The following is a 17,183-nucleotide window of genomic DNA, read 5'->3' on the forward strand; positions in this document are numbered from 1 at the left end:
TTACATCAGTTGTTTTCTCTAAAAGAAAACAAACAAACAAATCAATCAATAAGTACAACAATATGGCCAGTTAGTGGGGCTGAGAGATTCAAACAGGATTCTAATTATATTGAATGAAATATTTCAATCTCATTTTTTCTTTTTAAATCAGCAGAGTTATGTGGAGTAGAAATAACTCAACTCTTGGTAAGACTCATAAAATGTATTTTATTTTTTAGATTCTGGAGTCTATGATATCCAATTGCAACAAATAGGACATTTAGAAGAAAAACACAAAAAGTTTGGAGATAACTGATATAGTGATTCAACAGCATGATTAAGAATGCCAGAATCAGATATCTAAATCAAGGCCTAGTTTGTCAAGAAGAGTGACTGGATTCCTGAATTAATATAAACAGTGAAGAAATGTAGAAAAATGAAAAATATATATATATTTTAAAATAGCAGAGCAAGCAATTTTTATTTCATTTATTTATTTTTTTTAGTTGGCTTAGTTGTTTTTTCAAAACTTGAACCTTGCTTCACTATTAACATGAGATCCTGAGACAAGAAGCTGGTACATTTGAATTTATATCTCAGTTCAGAACTTTAATTTTCTTTTGCAGAAAAGATAATGAAACTTATTGCGTTCACACTTTACAGAAACATCATCAAGTACTTGAGCAAAATAGTTTTGTGAAAGGTGTGGCCAGCATAGACATCTGTATGTTCTATGCAAAATTAGATGTGTGCATGTGCTCGTATATTTTCTGTGCATGTATCTAAATAGTAAACATCTTTTACTTCTAGGGCTGTCACAAAATACAGAACTTTAATAATGTGATACCTGAAGGCATGGACTTGAGTTTTTTCATAGCCTTGGTTTCAAATAATGGAAATTATACATGTGTTGTTACGTATCCAGAAAATGAGCGTACATTCCATCTCACCAGGACTCTGATGGTAAAGGTGGTAGGTAAGCATGGTTTGCATTAAGTGCATACAACAAAAATGTATAATCTTGTTTTGGCTCTTAATAGTTTATTATAAACACGTGTGTAAAGTGTATAAGAAAAGAGACTTATCTTTTTTGTTCGCTGAACTATCCCCAGAGCCTTCTGCAATTCCATGTACGTAGTGGACATTCAATAACTATTGGTCTATTGAATGAATGCGTGACTAAATGAAGCAAAGTAGTCTGAGCAGTAAAAGAACTGCCAGACATATCTGTGGTCAATCTGTATTTGAACCACTGCCATTTATTTGCAATATGATTTTGGTCAAAATCTCAATCTCCTTATCTATGCTATGAGACTTAGACTACTTAACATTCAGGATAGCTGAGAATATTAGATTAGAAAAATACATATTCCACTAATGCAGTTCCAGGCAAGTGGTAGAGACTCAGTGAATGGTAGTTAATGTTATCAAAAAAGTGATTTACTCGAATTAAGTAAACTCTGTATTATTTCTATGTACTGGAATTGTAGTTCATGCTGAAGTGTTCAAACATTACTTTGCACTAAGAGGGGATGAGAAAATAGGGAAATAGGGAAAGGACAGTGTCTAGGCAGAGATGACAGACTCCTATCAAACCCAAAACCAAGAGAACCAATGTCAGGATAGGTAGTATTCACAGAAGAGCCTTAAATACCACTGTGTCCACTGCATTTAAAATGAGAGCATATCAAGACTAAGATTTTTCCGATGGACACTTGTCTTATTAGAGAGACCACTTCAGGGACGGTGTAGATGCCTGATAACTGCACTGTACACCTGAAGCTGAAACTGAATAATAATGAATGTGAACTATAATTATATATATATATATATATATATATATATATATATATATTTACAAGAAGTGGAGTACAGCATTAGGAATCGAGACAGTGGAAATGTAAAGGCTATATGCGATGTCAGAGGGGTAATAGATTGGGGGAGGGGGTTACCACTTTGTAAGGGGTATAAATAATAAATGTCTATCTATTACATTGTTTTGTACACCTGAAACTAATAAGAAAAATTAAATTTTAAGCAAACAAAAAAAAAAAAAGAAGCAGATTTTGTCAAACCCCATCTTTTAATAGATGGAAACATTGAGTCCAAACAACAAAAAGTAACCTATTTAGAAACATTCCATGAGTTAGTAGAAGTGATTCTAAATCCCAGGTTTCTGACTTTTTGTTCAAGGATTTTTCAACCAGTCTGACACCGGATTCAGCATATGTATTTCTTTAAAAAGGGCTTTAACATAATGCAAATAAAATTCAAATCCAACGCTTTTATAATCACTTTTCCTGTTTCTCTGCTTACTTTCTGCATAGTGTTGAGTTGGGGACTAATTCAGAAGAAAAATCAGACTACATTTATAGCCTAACATGAATGGACTTTAAAAGTCAAGTGAATAATCTAGACTTACATTCATCTTGGCAGTTGTTTCTAATATATATATTTAAATGTAGTGGATGCTTTCGTATGCATTACTTAATTTAATCTTTATAATGAACCTGTGAAATGAGTTTAATCACCTTCATTTTAGAGTTGAGCAAAATTAGCTTTTCAAAGATTTAGCAAAAAAACAAGAGTCATATGGTTAGTATATGACCAAGTTTGGATTAGAATACCCTGGTCATTAAATCTTTGAAGACTCTACTCTTTTTTTTCCCATCACAGTAATGTTTTGTTTGTTTGTTTCTATTAGTGTCAGGTATATAAAACAGCAAGATGATTAGACATTTACACCCCTCACAAAGTGATAACCCCAAAAATTCTACAACCCATCTGACACCATATATAGCTATTACAATACCATTGACTATATTCCCTATGCTGTACTTTACTCTTAAACACAGTGTAAAGCTCCTTCAGAATATTTTTCTTTAAATTTAGGAATACAGAATGTTATAAAGAGCAGCAATCCTATGAATATACCTTCAACTGATAATTAGATATCAGGTAGACTTATGTACTGGTCTCACGGTTGTGATTTTGAATTTTCCATTTACTTATTCCTTTAATACTGACTTATTTAACCAGGTCCCATACTAGACACTCTGGACTTGTTGAGGAGGAAAATGTAGAAAAGAAACAATTGAGCAAGACATGAGAACAATTGTGATATAGTATGAGGAGTCTGTCTCATAAAAGCTTTCGAAAGCAAAAACACTGGTTTAACGTTCTATCCTGAAATATGGAGGATAATCAGTATGTTACATTTGTTTCTTTGCTTGTTTCAAATGACTAAAGTGTTGTAATTGACTACATATTGGACTGTGGGCACTCTCAAGAACAATTGACAAACTATGCCAGGAAGTTGGGCAACGATTCACAGAAGAGATGATTTTTGAAATGGGTTATACGGGATAAAGACTACATGACTTCATATCATCCCCCCTTTGTTCTTTGCTCTCTCACAGGCGCTCCAAAAGATGCATTGCCCCCCCAGATCCATTCACCCAATGATCTTGTGGTCTATGAGAAAGAACCAGGTAATTATAGCTGTGCCTCTGAATTTCAGTTAGATTCTCTTAATTACAAGGAATAGAATGTCACATAAGCTAACACAAGAGAATAGAGGGCTATTGTAAAAACACGCATGAATTGAAACTGATGTCAGAAACCAAGGCAGTTCTGGGTATTAGCTAGCTCATCGATCTCATGGGGAGCTCAGGGATTCTCTACTTCTCTCTCAGCAGCTTCTCCCTTCTTCCTCTACGAGTGGGTTTCCTATCCTGATTAGTGATTTCTGTTGGACGCAAACTTTAGGTTGCGCAGAGCTTTGGTTTGCTAAGGCTGCAACATGAGCACAAGGCATCCTTTAAGATTCTGTTCCACTATAAAGGGGCAGGGTTGGAGCTTAGAGTCAGGACTGTGAATGTAACAGGTGACAACTGATAGAACCGATACACCCTGATTCAGAACACCATCAAATATCCGCTGTGGCTGTCTGGGTCTCTTTTTAGTTTTCATAATTTTTCATTCTACACAAAAATCACTTGTAACTGACCAGGGAAGGTTTTGTTTATAAGTCTTCTGACTTTAAGCCTCCCACAGTTAAGTTGAAAACCATAGGAAATGTTAACATTTTCTATATCGTATCTTTTATAATAAATTCACTGCAATCCCAATGAGAGATATAAAAGAACATGTATTTAAAATGCACTGGGTAATAGAGGCAGTGATCATCATAGATGGAGAACAAGCATACCCTCCCCCCAATTCAGATAAGGTTTTAAATAGTGATCTGCCTTATAAAAATACCAAGAACACACCCAGGGGTCTGCCCACCTCAAATGAACCAAATTTCCTCAAATTAGTTGTGGCTTTCTATAGTAATATCAACAATCTTCCTACTATCAGGGTAAATGCTTGCTAATCATCTAGATGTGTTTCCTTTACTTATCATGTTATTGTTACTAAAGCATGCTATGTTCACTTTATCTTCCTACACACTGATATAGAAAACTGGAGGGGAAGGCATAAGGACCATGTATTAGAAGAGAGGATGGAGTATGACCGCTAAGTGAGGCAAACCTGAGTTCAAATTAGGAGGACAATATAATTTATCATCTCAACCTGGATGCTTTTTGAGAGTTAAAGCCGTCAATATTTACAGCTAAATAGGAAGGCAAACATAAAACAGAACTGTCCTGGGCAACCTGGAACAGAAGGGCAGTCTAGGTCAAATCCTGGTCTGCCGCTTTGCAACACTTTGATCTAGAACTGGCATTTAGCATCTTTAAGTTTCAGTTTTCATACATGTAAAACATGAATTTGAAAACCTCATAGTATTTTGTTAAAGTTAAATTAGAACCCTGATAACTATAAATATTTAGCACAGTAAATTATACAAAAGTCTCAGTGAGTGTGCTGCTGTTACTATTCTTATCACTCGCATTTTCTGCCTAGATAGTCCAATCTATTCTATCTCAAAAGGGTAATATAGAAATTCTATTGGTAAATTGTCTTTGCACTTATTGACTGCACCTTGATAACTGGAGCATTTCAAGATGTGGCCTACTTGGCCAGTCCTCTCAGCAATGGCATCATCCCATCTTCTCTGCACAAGGACCGAAGATTTGGAGAACCTTTCTTTAGTCATTTTTTGTCTGTGAGGGAAATAACCAAAAAAAGTAGTCTATGGAGGTTCAGGGCTAAAAAGGATGATTTCAGAGCTTTTTGAACAAGCGCTGTTACTTTAAAACATGTATAGATTCTATTAAAAGATGGTCATACTACTAATTTTATATAAAGCTGATGTGCTTCTTTTCTCGGTTTGTTTTGCAGTGAAGAATAGTATGGTACCTTATGGAGCCCACTAGAAAATTAGTCCAAATAGGATGTTAGTTAGGTACACGTAACATTTATCGCTTCCGATTACTCACAGAGTAAAACCAATATAGATAGCCATGTGAAGGTTACAAACTAATGGATTAACTCATTTTTTTAGGAGAGGAGCTACTCATTCCCTGCCAAGTCTTTTTTACTTTCCTGAAGGACTCTCGCAACGAGGTTTGGTGGACCATTGATGGAAAAAAGCCGGATGACTTGGCTATTGACATAACCATTAATGAAAGGTATCATTGCTGCAGTCAAGGGGGATGATTCACACTTCACCCTCAATCTAATGTTTTCTGGTGGATACTAATCTACACAAATAAAAAATTTATTTATTTTTCCTGTCATTTAAAAAATCAGCAAGATTTTGAAGTTGTTAATGGTTGCATCCCAAAGTAGGATTGCTAGACTTGCAATCTGAGGCCCAGAGGCCATTTTATGATCATGTATTTATGACACCTACTTGAAAGGAGATGGAATGCGTATTTTACATGAATGAAAAGGCCACAATATAGGGTTATAGAGAGAGGAAATCCTGTTAGTGTGGCCCTGTTTTTCTCTTTCTCAAGTCTGGAGCTTGGGCCTATAAGTATTTGTGCTTTAGATAATTGTGTTAGTTTCTTGTCTTGCAGGAAGCATGTATTTTCTGTTGTCCTTGTTTTTCTTGATTCACATACATATGTGTCACATTTAGAATTGATAGTCACTTTTTAAATAATTCAGGTTCTTTAAATTTTACTTTTAAAGTGGATCAGGTGGTAATATACTTCACTCTTAAAATACCAAGCTGGGTCATTTTATTTCTAAATAAACAAGTATTTTTTTGAAGGAGGTTCGGTTGGCAAGGAGGAAAATACGGGTCTTTGAAGACAAAAGAGTTCCTGTAAATGAATGAAGCATACAAATGCAAGGGAGCAATTGGTTCACTGCAACAATTAATGAAAATTAGCAGGTGACTACCTGCATGATAAAGTATTTTTAAGACCTTAAGCCTTATCCTCAAAGTGTAAATAGACCTTAGGCTGCTAAAACTTCTAGAATTCAAAAGATATTTCTTTCCTAGTAGTAAACTCAGATTTTGTGCAGATATTATAAAATATCTGTTTTGTCTCAAGTGTACGGTGCCAGATACTTAGTCCCTGATTGAATTTCATAGGAGTAACAATGATAGAGCGGAAATTTCAATACTGTAATGTGATAAATGCAGTGGCTAGGAAGTATTACATGTTATGGGAAGATTTAGTTGGGGATTCCAGTCAGTTTACAGGGATTAGGTAATACTTCTCAGATCATACAGTACCCAAATAAAACTTTGAAAGATGAGTAGAAATAGATTAGGTAAAGAAATCAAACAGAAATAGACTCAGAGCTATTGAGAAAAAACTGATGGTTGCTAGATGGGAGGGGAGTGGGGATGGGGGAGAATGTAAAGAGTTTAGAAAATCCAAATTAGTAGTCAAAATTTTGCCATGGGGATAGGAAAGACAGTTTGGGGAATATGATCAATAACGTAAAGATTTTGTAGGGTGTCCTCAGATGGACACTTGTCTTATTAGGGAGACCACTGCATGGACTGTGTAGGTGCCTGACCACTGCATTGTACACCTGAAGCTGAAGCTGAATAATACTGAATGTCAACTATAATCAAATATATATATATATATATATATATATATATATATATATATATATAGTCACAGGAAGTGGAGTACAGCATAGGGAATAGAGTCAGTGGAATTGTAACAGCTATATACGATGTCAGAGGGGTAGTAGATTTAGGGAGGGAGGTTATCACTTTGTGAGGGGTATACATATCTAATTATTACATTGTTTTGTATACCTGAAACAATAATTTTAAAAAAAAAGAAAGAAAGAAAGAAAGAAAGGAAAAATCGAAAGAATGTTCCTGGTAAAAGGAACATCACGTGCAAAGGCCTGGAGGTTTGAGAAGCAGAACATATTTAAAGGTACAGAAGGAGCTTCCTGAGATTGGCACCTTTTTACAGAATAAATTGTTGAAAGATATGGCTGGAGACACAGAGGGAGTTATTGATCATTTCAGGAATTCTGAAGACTGTGCTTCCTATTCTCATAGTGATAATGAAGGATAATAATGAAAAGTCATGATGTTTCTCCTTGCAGCTATTGAAACACAACTCACTGTTCACAGTTGAGCAGTACAGTTAGGCTTAGGCTGCCCCCATCGCAGCCCTAAACCAAGTTCTCATGACTGATAGACAGTAAGCCTTATCACAAGGAGAAACTGGAGCAGTCTGCTGTAGGAGATACATTTTTTTCCCCCCCTTTTTAGCAAAGTAGTTTGAAGGGATTTTAAATCTGGATCTTGGATCCAAAGAACTTTACCTCTGACTTGCTGAAATTTACATATATTTAATTTCACAAAGTTTACTTGCTCTGAGAAGTTTCTTCTTTACCTTAGGGTGTAACTGTGAGATTTCAGTATTATGACCACAATAATCTACCTGTGTTCAAAATCCAATCTTTGGGAATCCCTGAAATGCATCAACTATTACTGTGATATAATTATAATAGCCAATATAAATATTTATTAAGCATTGTTCTAATACGTATACACTAACATACTCTATTTTCAGAATTCTTGAGTAACTTAATACATGTAATGCACTGTGCAGGCATTGCTACTTTCCTCTTTATCAAAGGAGTATCTGAAGATATGGAAAGGTTCGTTACTGTGCCCGAAGAATATATAGCCTGTAAGTGGCAAAGCCTGGATCAAAACCCAAATGGATCTGGCGGCAGAAACTTTTCTCTAAACCAACAGAGCATCCTGCCTCAGAAGTTTGAATGAAGGAGATATTTTGATTTGAAGAGACATCTATGTCTATAGTATGATGCCAACACTGAGATTTGATCTAAGTATCGGGATTGTGTGTAGTATAGATGGTAAAGAATAATATTGGAATCTAGAAGCTATTCTCCTTATGTAACCATTGGCTCACAAGGCAATGGACACTATGAACATTGCATCTGCCCTCACCTAGGGGCTCTCTGGTTGTCTGCTTCCTGATTCGCACATAGCACATGGTCTTTGAATCTCACTAATGCTCTGATTTTCTTTCCCTTGTTTCTAGTGTCAGACAGACTAAAACAGAAGATGAAACAAGAATTCAGATTCTGAGCATCAAGAAAGTTACTGCAGAGGATCTCAAGCGCAACTATGTCTGTCATGCTAGAAATGCCAAAGGGGAGGTTGAGAAGCCAGCCAAGGTGAAACAGAAAGGTAACGGATGCACTCCGCAGACGAATCTGTGAACTCCAGTGTAACGCTGTGGTGACTAAGGAAAAAAGGAGAGATTGAGACAAGAGCTCCCGCACTTAGCACATCTACCACATAGTCATGAATCAAAGTTGCATGAAAAATCTGGAGAGAAAGTTTCCATCTATGTAAAGATAGTCAAAATAGTTTTAGTAACTTAGTGCCTAAATATGGCTAAAAAATATGTGATTATGATAATGAGGTATAATTTCATATCTACACTGTCGTGAAAAATGAAGACAATATTTAAAGCTACCAAAGATATAATAAAACAGGTAGAGTCACACATATTGTTGGTGAATTGTAAAGACCCTTTTAGTAATCATTGCTGGCAGAGTTCAAGAGTCATAAAAATGTTCATACCATATGACAATATTTTCAGAATTTTTCCTGAATAAATAACTTAACAGAAAGAGAATTAACAGAAAGAGAATTATGTACAGAATTATTAACAGTAAGGGAATTATGGATAAATATTCTTAGAAGCATTATCTATAAGAATGAAACATTATAAATTGGCAACCATCTAATTGTATGCAAACAGTAATATATAAAATATTCTCAAAAAATATAATTTTAAAATGCTCACGTTCAACACTGTGTATCAATATTTAAGCAGGTTTATAATATACTACTAGCCATAGTTGCTGAAACAAAAATTATTTAAATTATGACTTAAAATGATATACAATGATTTCTATGTTGATATCACTATATTTTTCTACAATAAATAAAAATTACAAAGCTTTCTTGTGTGAGCTGTGGCTCCTGAAACAGACTGTGTCTAAAATTCTATTTCCTTCTCTCACTGAGCACCGAACCCCAGACAGCTAATCCCTTCAAGAATGTTTTTCAATGATCTGGAGAAAGATAATGATGATTTATCACACATGCAGTCACGTCATTCAGAATTATCCTGGATCCTTGTGTTAGATGGAGCCTATAATATTTATACCAAAAGTAAAAAAAATAAAAAATAAAAAAAGTTAATTCATAACTGTCACATTTTGCAATGAGATTTAAACCTTTAATACTAATCCTGGCTAACTTTTCTTCTGATTATGGGTCTCTTTTTTTGCTTTTTCATCTGTCTAGATTTTTAATTTTATGTTGGACATCATGGATGTTACATCATTGAGTGTCTGAATTTTGTGAGTGTTATGTTTGTTCTGGCAAGTAGTTAATTTACTTACACAACAGCTTCTTTTTTTGTTTTGAAGCATCTTACTTATCCTTGCTAGAGTAGGTCTAAAACAGCTTTTTCTCTAAGGCCAGATTGGACCTATTTTTAAGACATAGCCCAACTGGGGTTTCTACTTAATACTTGAGGAGCTAAATTTCTTCTCTCTGAGTGATCTTAAGTCAAGTGTTGCCCAATCCTGCGTGTACTCCAAGAATTGTTCAGTTCCCAGCTCTCTCGTAGTTGTTTCCTCCCTGGTCATTTTTTTTTTTTTTTTTTTTTTTTCACTGCTAGCTAGCTATTCTTTGCCTGATCTTGTGAAGTGTCATCCTTAATATGCAAAGCTTTGTATTTTTCCAAACTTGCATATTTATAGAGGTCCTTTTCTACACATTTTTCTTTTCTTCAGTACCCAAGCCTGTAAGTTCAGCAGTTCTCAACTCTAAATACTGTCTCCTGAGCCCTGTGTGACTATGGAGCTTACAGTTTTCCCCTTTCTCTGTAGCAATCTCCAAGGTGCCTTCAGGAAATAAGCCTGTGTGATAGTGGGGCTTACCTGTTTTGTGCAGATCACACTCCTGCACTATCAGTTACCCACCTCTGAAAAACTGTTAATTTAGATATCATGGAGGGAAGGCTACTCCAGTATGCATTTCTCCTCTAGGGTAAGAAGCTGAGGTCCAAAAATGCACAAGGTTTAACCCACTATGACAACCACACAAATCAGGTCTGTAGGGCAATTCAGTCATAGGTTTCTGGGTTATTATCATTTTAAATAAAGCATTCTCTTTGCAATTCAAGAAAATGATCATTGCCACAGTTGCAAAAATCATCAAGAAGTCCCCGCAAATTAGCAAAGGATAGGCAGGGAATACTTGAAAGTCCAAGCAACTAGTGTTTTGGTTGAGAGAATCAACGAATAGCAAGGCCCCAGCTACAATAATTAAGATGAAGAGAATAACTTAAGTTTCCAAGGAGAAACATGTGGGTAGACCAATAACTTGAAACAGGGAAAAAGACTAGGTAGAGCTAAGGTATTGGACTGGTTTCACCAAGGGTGGTTAGTTGGAAATGTGGGCTTTAGAGCCATTTATCACTATAGGATCATAACAGGGATGGAGGGGATTCTGATTCAGGGAGCAAAGCAAATGGTTAAATTTGGCTCCATCCTGAAACAGATTATCAGTGAGATCAAAGAGAGAAGCAGTTTAGGAGTCCAATCTGATCAAATTGCATCACCCCTTTCTGATTGGAAACCCTTTGGTCTAAGATTGCATCAGAGTAAAATCTTTCTGCCAAAACATGAGACATCCCTGCTGGGGCAGACAGAAAATGTGGGCTGAATGAAGAACAAAATGTGGGGGCAGGTAAGTTACATATATATACACATACAAACATATAACTTGGAAGCCAGCAAAGCTTTATATGAAAGCTTTTTTAGAGCATGCTCTGCATGTGATTTAAGCCACTTAGAAATGTAGGCTTGTAGATTATTTAGCTTAACTGTTCAGTTAGTTAAAAAACATTAAGAACTTCTTGATATCATCAAGATGGCCCCACAAAATACAATCTGTAAATAAATATAACACATGTAATTGTATGACCCAAAACAAAATTTAAAAGCCCCACTAGAAATAAAATAGGCAGTAATGAAATGAACGTGACAGAGGAAAATTTATGAGAGTCATTGATCTCTTGATCATTAAGCAAGGTATCTATTGATATTTTTAAAAATCCATTTCAGGTAGGTGGATCCATTGACCTCTTTTTTCCTCCCTATTACAAAATGTCTACCAGAGGGAGCCAAAATAACTGAGCAAACAATGAAGATGACAGTGGGAATTATCCCAGTGTACTGTTAACTTGTACTCAAAATTACCAAAGAAACAAAAATATTCATACCAACTACCCAAACTGAACTTAGTATATTCTCAACAAATTGCAGACGTAGCTTATAGCATTTTACGATGGAGTTTTCTTACAGCACCATTACTCATGGAGCGAGTTCAAAACTACCTGATAATAATTCTGCCCTGGTGAGTCACAGGGTATATTTGTAACAGGATTCATATCCTGAGTTTAGGATAATGAACTCGAAACTCTATGATATGCCCTTAATTAGAGACCCTCAAGCTCAGCTCCAGGCTGCTTACCATGTTCCCCTTAAGATAGATACCCATTTTAAAAGGGGTGTTTCCACCAGTTATGATCATGAATTGAACTTCATGGTAGTGTTATGCAAAGATCTGGACTTTGGAGTCAGGGAGCCTCAATAATCCCAGCTTTGAACAAAAGTCTCCTGTGCCTTGTCTCAGCAAACACTCAACCACCTACAATGCTCAAGTGCTCAAAGAAGCCTTTTCTCACCATCCTACTAAAATACCTCTCCTGCTCCAACCCCATCCCTCAATCACTCCCATCACATTACCCTGGTTTATTTCCTTTATAGTACTGAACATTCTCTGAAAATTATTATTATGATATCCTTTGGTGTGGTTTTATTTGTATGTATCTTATTTAGGATCTTATTTATTTCTTTATTTATGTTCCTGCATTAGAATATTAGCCCTAAGAGGATAGAGACCCTTTTTGTCTTATCCACCATTGTAACCCCAGCAGCTTCTGGCAAATAGTAGATGTTGAGAGGTAATTGTCAAATCAATTAATACATAATTTAAGCCACTCCTGCTTTAGGTCTGGTAAATATTCTGTTCATTTTTCAAATTCTTAAGCTTTATTATCACAAGCTAGTAAAGCAGCCATCTGAAGTTGCTCATACACAATGTAGCATACAATATTATATCTGGAGATGCTCATTCAGATCCTAGGTGTTCTATGGGTAAGATGGGTGCAGAAGACATAGTCTCTACCTAGAAGACTAAATATGTTTTTTAGTGGGGAATGAGAGGGAGTGGAGAAGCAAGCTTTTGGACATATTACTACATAATAAAATCTGTCCATACCTGGATATTGCAAGTCAGTCTTTGGAATGTATATCCTAGAACTGTAGACCTAAAAGATCCTTTCAGAGCCAAGTGCACTCAGCATTTGGTGAATGCCCTCTGTTTCTGCTTGATGAAAATAAGATTTTTGAGGCCTATTTCCAAATATAGAGGAAAAGGAATTCAATTTCTTCCATATGATTCTGGACAAGAGGATGAAATTAAGACTAATGGAAGGAAACACATTGAGATTTTTGCTTCATTTAACTGCTCTAATATTAAATCTCTACAATATCGTGGGCCGATCCAGGTAGTAGTAAGGATTCTATCCCAAGAGATGGGCAAACAGAAGATGGAAATATACTTTTGGAAATTTTGGAAATTCCAAAAATATTTTTGATTATATTCAGGTATCAGATAGTAAATTGAATTAGATGACCTTCTAAATCCTTCCCAATGCTAAGATTCTGTTTTAATTTGTATATCATCAAAGTCTATCAAATCATCTAATAGTTAAAAATGCCTCTATGCCAGTTCCTGGAAACAAAAAGCTAACTATTACACACTTTAGTATTAAAATATGGTGCCTGACTCCTACCATGTTACCTCTGCTTGTTCACACATATAGAGCAGGTGGATGGCTCAGTTGCTTGGCTTATCCAGCTGTCTGCAGGATGATGGTGGCTCTGATCACCACATAGAAATCGATTGTTTCTTTTTTGTTCACTCCAGTGGTAGCTCCAAGATACACAGTGGAACTGGCATGTGGTTTTGGGGTCACAGTCCTGCTGGTGGTGATTCTCATTGTCATTTACCATGTTTACTGGCTGGAGATGGTCCTATTTTACCGGGCTCATTTTGGAACAGATGAAACCATTTTAGGTGAGTTACAGAAATTTGATATGAATCTATTCTACTGTCATCTTTAGAAAGATGTTGGCTTAATAAAATCTAAATTAACTGGAATGTGTAATCAGACTATCTTTTGTTTCAACCCTTACTATTGAAAGTCTGTCTAATGCATATCTTTCTCCTTTCTTGGCTCAATATGGCATTTAGTCTATATTGGCACTGTCCAAATAGAAATGTAATGCAAACCACAATGTAATTAAATTTTTTCTAGTGGTCACATTAGGAGAAGTGAAAATAATTTTAATAGTAATAGATCTTACTTAACTCAAAATGTTCAAAATACGATCATTTTCGCTTGTAATTAATATTAAGTTAATAGAGATATTTTAGTCCTATTTTTGGTACTAACAATATTCAAAGCTCAGTATGTTTTGTATTCTATACTTATAGCATATCTCAGTTCAGACCAGCTGCATTTCCAGTGCTTAATAGGCACTTTTGACTTATACCTGCTGTACTGGCCAGTGCAGGTCCGTATTCTTTGTACTCAGGGCTCATCCAGGTACCAGAAGCATCAGAATCACATGGGAGCTTATTAAAGGAGAATCTTAAGCCAAACCCTTATTCTGAATCAGAATCTACATTTTTACAGTATTCCTGAGTGATTCATACGCTCATTAAAGTTTAAGAAGCATTGTTCTATTATGTAATTTCCTGGTGACAAGAATGAAACAAGTAAACGTACAGATTCTTAGACCTGTCCCATAAAGATTTTCATTCAGTAAGCTGAGGAGACAGAACCTATATTTTTAAAGAGAGGTAGTTTTTATAATTAGGCAACTTTGTAAAAGATTGGCTTATTGAATCTAAATATGTTTTTAATTATAGTTATTTTGAAGTATAAATTAAACCATTTCTAAAAGTTTTGCTCAATTTATAATTCTAATGTATTAGTGAGTGACATACTAACACAGGAACTAGAAGTTTTCTGCGTGGTATTAATTGCCAGCACCTATGATTAACTATTTGCTTCCTGATTCTGTTAATTCATAGTTGAAAGAATCAATCTTCACTTATTCTCCACCATAGAAATTGAACTCAGTGAAATGAGCATAGAAAACACATCAGATAAAATTTGCAATTACACCTTAAAAATGGTCATTTTGCCTGGAAACCTGTCATAAGTAGAAAATCACACTAAAATCTGTCAGATACTTCATACACATAAAAAATGAGAATGTTTAATTTGCAGAAGTTTGATTTAAGAAAAATGTGCAATACTATTGAGAAACTTTCTTAATGTATATTGGATCTGTGTTTCTTTTGCTAGATGGGAAGGAATATGATATTTATGTATCCTATGCAAGGAATGCTGAAGAAGAAGAATTTGTATTACTGACCCTCCGTGGAGTTTTGGAGAATGAATTCGGATACAAGCTGTGCATCTTTGACCGCGACAGTCTGCCTGGGGGAAGTAGGTATTTCAGATGGGTACAAGTGATGCTACTCTGAAAGACAAAAGGGATTGTATGCTTTGGATCATGGATGAGACTCATGGCACAACTCTATGTTGGCATCTTTGGACATTTAATGTCCAATTCATTGAAGTAATAGGCAGAGCCTCTCTAGGAATAAAACTACTTTGTAAGGTATAGACTATTCAATTGCAGTTTATGGTATAAAATATTTTCCCTGGTAAGCTTTGAAAACTCGATTTCAAAAAAGTGTAGTTGCAGCGTAGATTAGAGCTCTATTAAATGATATAGCTTTAAATATCCTGTTTACTCACATTTTTTAAAATTAATTATTTATATTTTCAGTTACAGTTGACATTCAATGTTATTTTATATTAGTTTCAGGTGTACAGCAAACAGTCACAGGGATGTAAAGTACAGCATATAGAACATAGTCAATAATGTTGCAGCTACTATGCATAGTGCCAGGTGGGTACTAGACTAATCGAGGGGATCACTGCATAAATGATATAAATGTCTAACCACATTTAGATTTTTAAAAGGTTTAGCTAATCTACATTAATTTGCCTTAAATTTGCTTTACAAAGACTAAGTTTAAACAAAACATTTTTACAAAGACTGAGGTTTACTCAATTTTACTAAAAATGAATTACAGGAGAGAGTACATGGAATTTTTCTTTCTATTACTCACTGATAATAATTAGAATATTTCACTTTGGCATTTGCTAATTTCCTTTCCCTCACTTTTGTTTTCTAGCAAACCAACACCACTCAAATTCTCCTTTCCCTTGGGTCTGTTTCTTCATTTCTATCAGCTTACATGTTTGATATAATGTTTAAAATTTTACAAAGTCCAGTATATTCTAGTAGGTTAAAAAAAGAAATTTGAATTGTCGAACGTTTTAAAATAAAAGTATGTCTCTACTGTTCCAATCGACACAGTAATACACAAAGTGATGGCCCACTGGAGTTTGTTTTATAAATACATAATAGCATTCCGAAACCCACTGTTAATCTTTGTACTGTTGAAATGCATGTGATGGCTCTAATCTTCAGCACAACAAACTAATTTTCTTTCCTTAAAATCCTGTTTATATTAATCACTTCACATGTTTTGTTTTTTATATGTTATAGAGATAATGGAATATATCTCAGTTTAACTCTAATGCAGAATAGACCAAAATGTTTATTCTCATTTTGTAGTAACTGGATCCCTTATTTTATCTCCCCAGTCATCACCCAAAAGTCCATCTTGCTTGTGTTCTACAGTGAATATCTCCTTCAGTATAATTTTGCCAGGAAATGATGACTTAATTCTATAATTAAAGAAAAAATTCCACTCCTTTTAAGACTTAAAATCCGAAATCATTTATTCAGTCATTTGTTCATTTATACAGCCATTCAACAAATATTTATCTACTATGTGGAAAGTATATAAAGATACACAGTATAACAACAATGCAAGACTCTCCAATAGGGGTTGATAGTTCTTTGAAGAATTTGAATTCTACATAATACCCTACTACATCTGCGTTGATGGTTGATCCTTGTCATCTTTCTCATTTTCCCTGCTGCTCTTACTGCGTCCTCTTTGCCTCTGGGTCTCTTGCCATGCTTACACATGGTCAGCCTCCAGCAACTCTGCTTGGAGTACACAATTACTTTCTCCTGGATTCTTCTCCAGGCTGCACATGCTATTCTAATTGCAGACGCGTGTGCACACACGCACGCACGCGCACACACACACGCACACACACACACACACACACACTGCCTCTGTACCTATGAAGATTAAGGGGCAAAATGACTGCTTAGAAAAGTATAGTAAGCCATGAAATAGCTTTCCACAACATTAGTGCATTCCCTGGAGTTGGCTCCTTTCTGAACCCCAGGGAAAGAATTATATGGTCTTTGATAAGAAACCTTGAGGAGATGGATTATTCCCAAGAATTTAGTGACAGGAACTAGTCAAAGCCCTTGACAGCAGAATAAAATTACAGTGCATTTCCATTTTACTTGCTCTTCTTTTCTGATCTAAAGAAACCATTTGCCTGGTAGTAAAAGCAGACACATCAGCCAGCAGCTGCCAAAACACATGACTTCATTGTAACGATAGG

The 17,183-nt window shown here is 35.4% G+C and overlaps 1 protein-coding gene across 10 annotated transcripts in view; it reads left to right on the plus strand.

Moving 5' to 3' along the window:
- Positions 1–17,183, plus strand: part of IL1RAP (interleukin 1 receptor accessory protein) — a 128,119-nt gene that overhangs the window by 96,949 nt on the left and 13,987 nt on the right. For all 10 annotated transcript variants that reach the window (XR_016019817.1, XR_016019818.1, XM_074329429.2 and 7 more), the window contains 6 exons: positions 790–955; positions 3,399–3,470; positions 5,432–5,558; positions 8,433–8,581; positions 13,472–13,621; positions 14,922–15,065. Coding sequence is in view for 8 of the 10 variants with exons in the window: in XM_074329429.2 (XP_074185530.2) it covers positions 790–955; positions 3,399–3,470; positions 5,432–5,558; positions 8,433–8,581; positions 13,472–13,621; positions 14,922–15,065 (808 nt within the window). In the remaining 2 variants the exon portion in view is untranslated. The remainder of the gene's footprint in view (positions 1–789; positions 956–3,398; positions 3,471–5,431; positions 5,559–8,432; positions 8,582–13,471; positions 13,622–14,921; positions 15,066–17,183) is intronic.

Source organism: Rhinolophus sinicus, chromosome 17 (genome assembly GCF_057876585.1).
Source record: "Rhinolophus sinicus isolate RSI-liver-muscle chromosome 17, RSI-T2T, whole genome shotgun sequence".
Classification (NCBI taxonomy): Eukaryota; Metazoa; Chordata; class Mammalia; order Chiroptera; family Rhinolophidae; genus Rhinolophus; species Rhinolophus sinicus.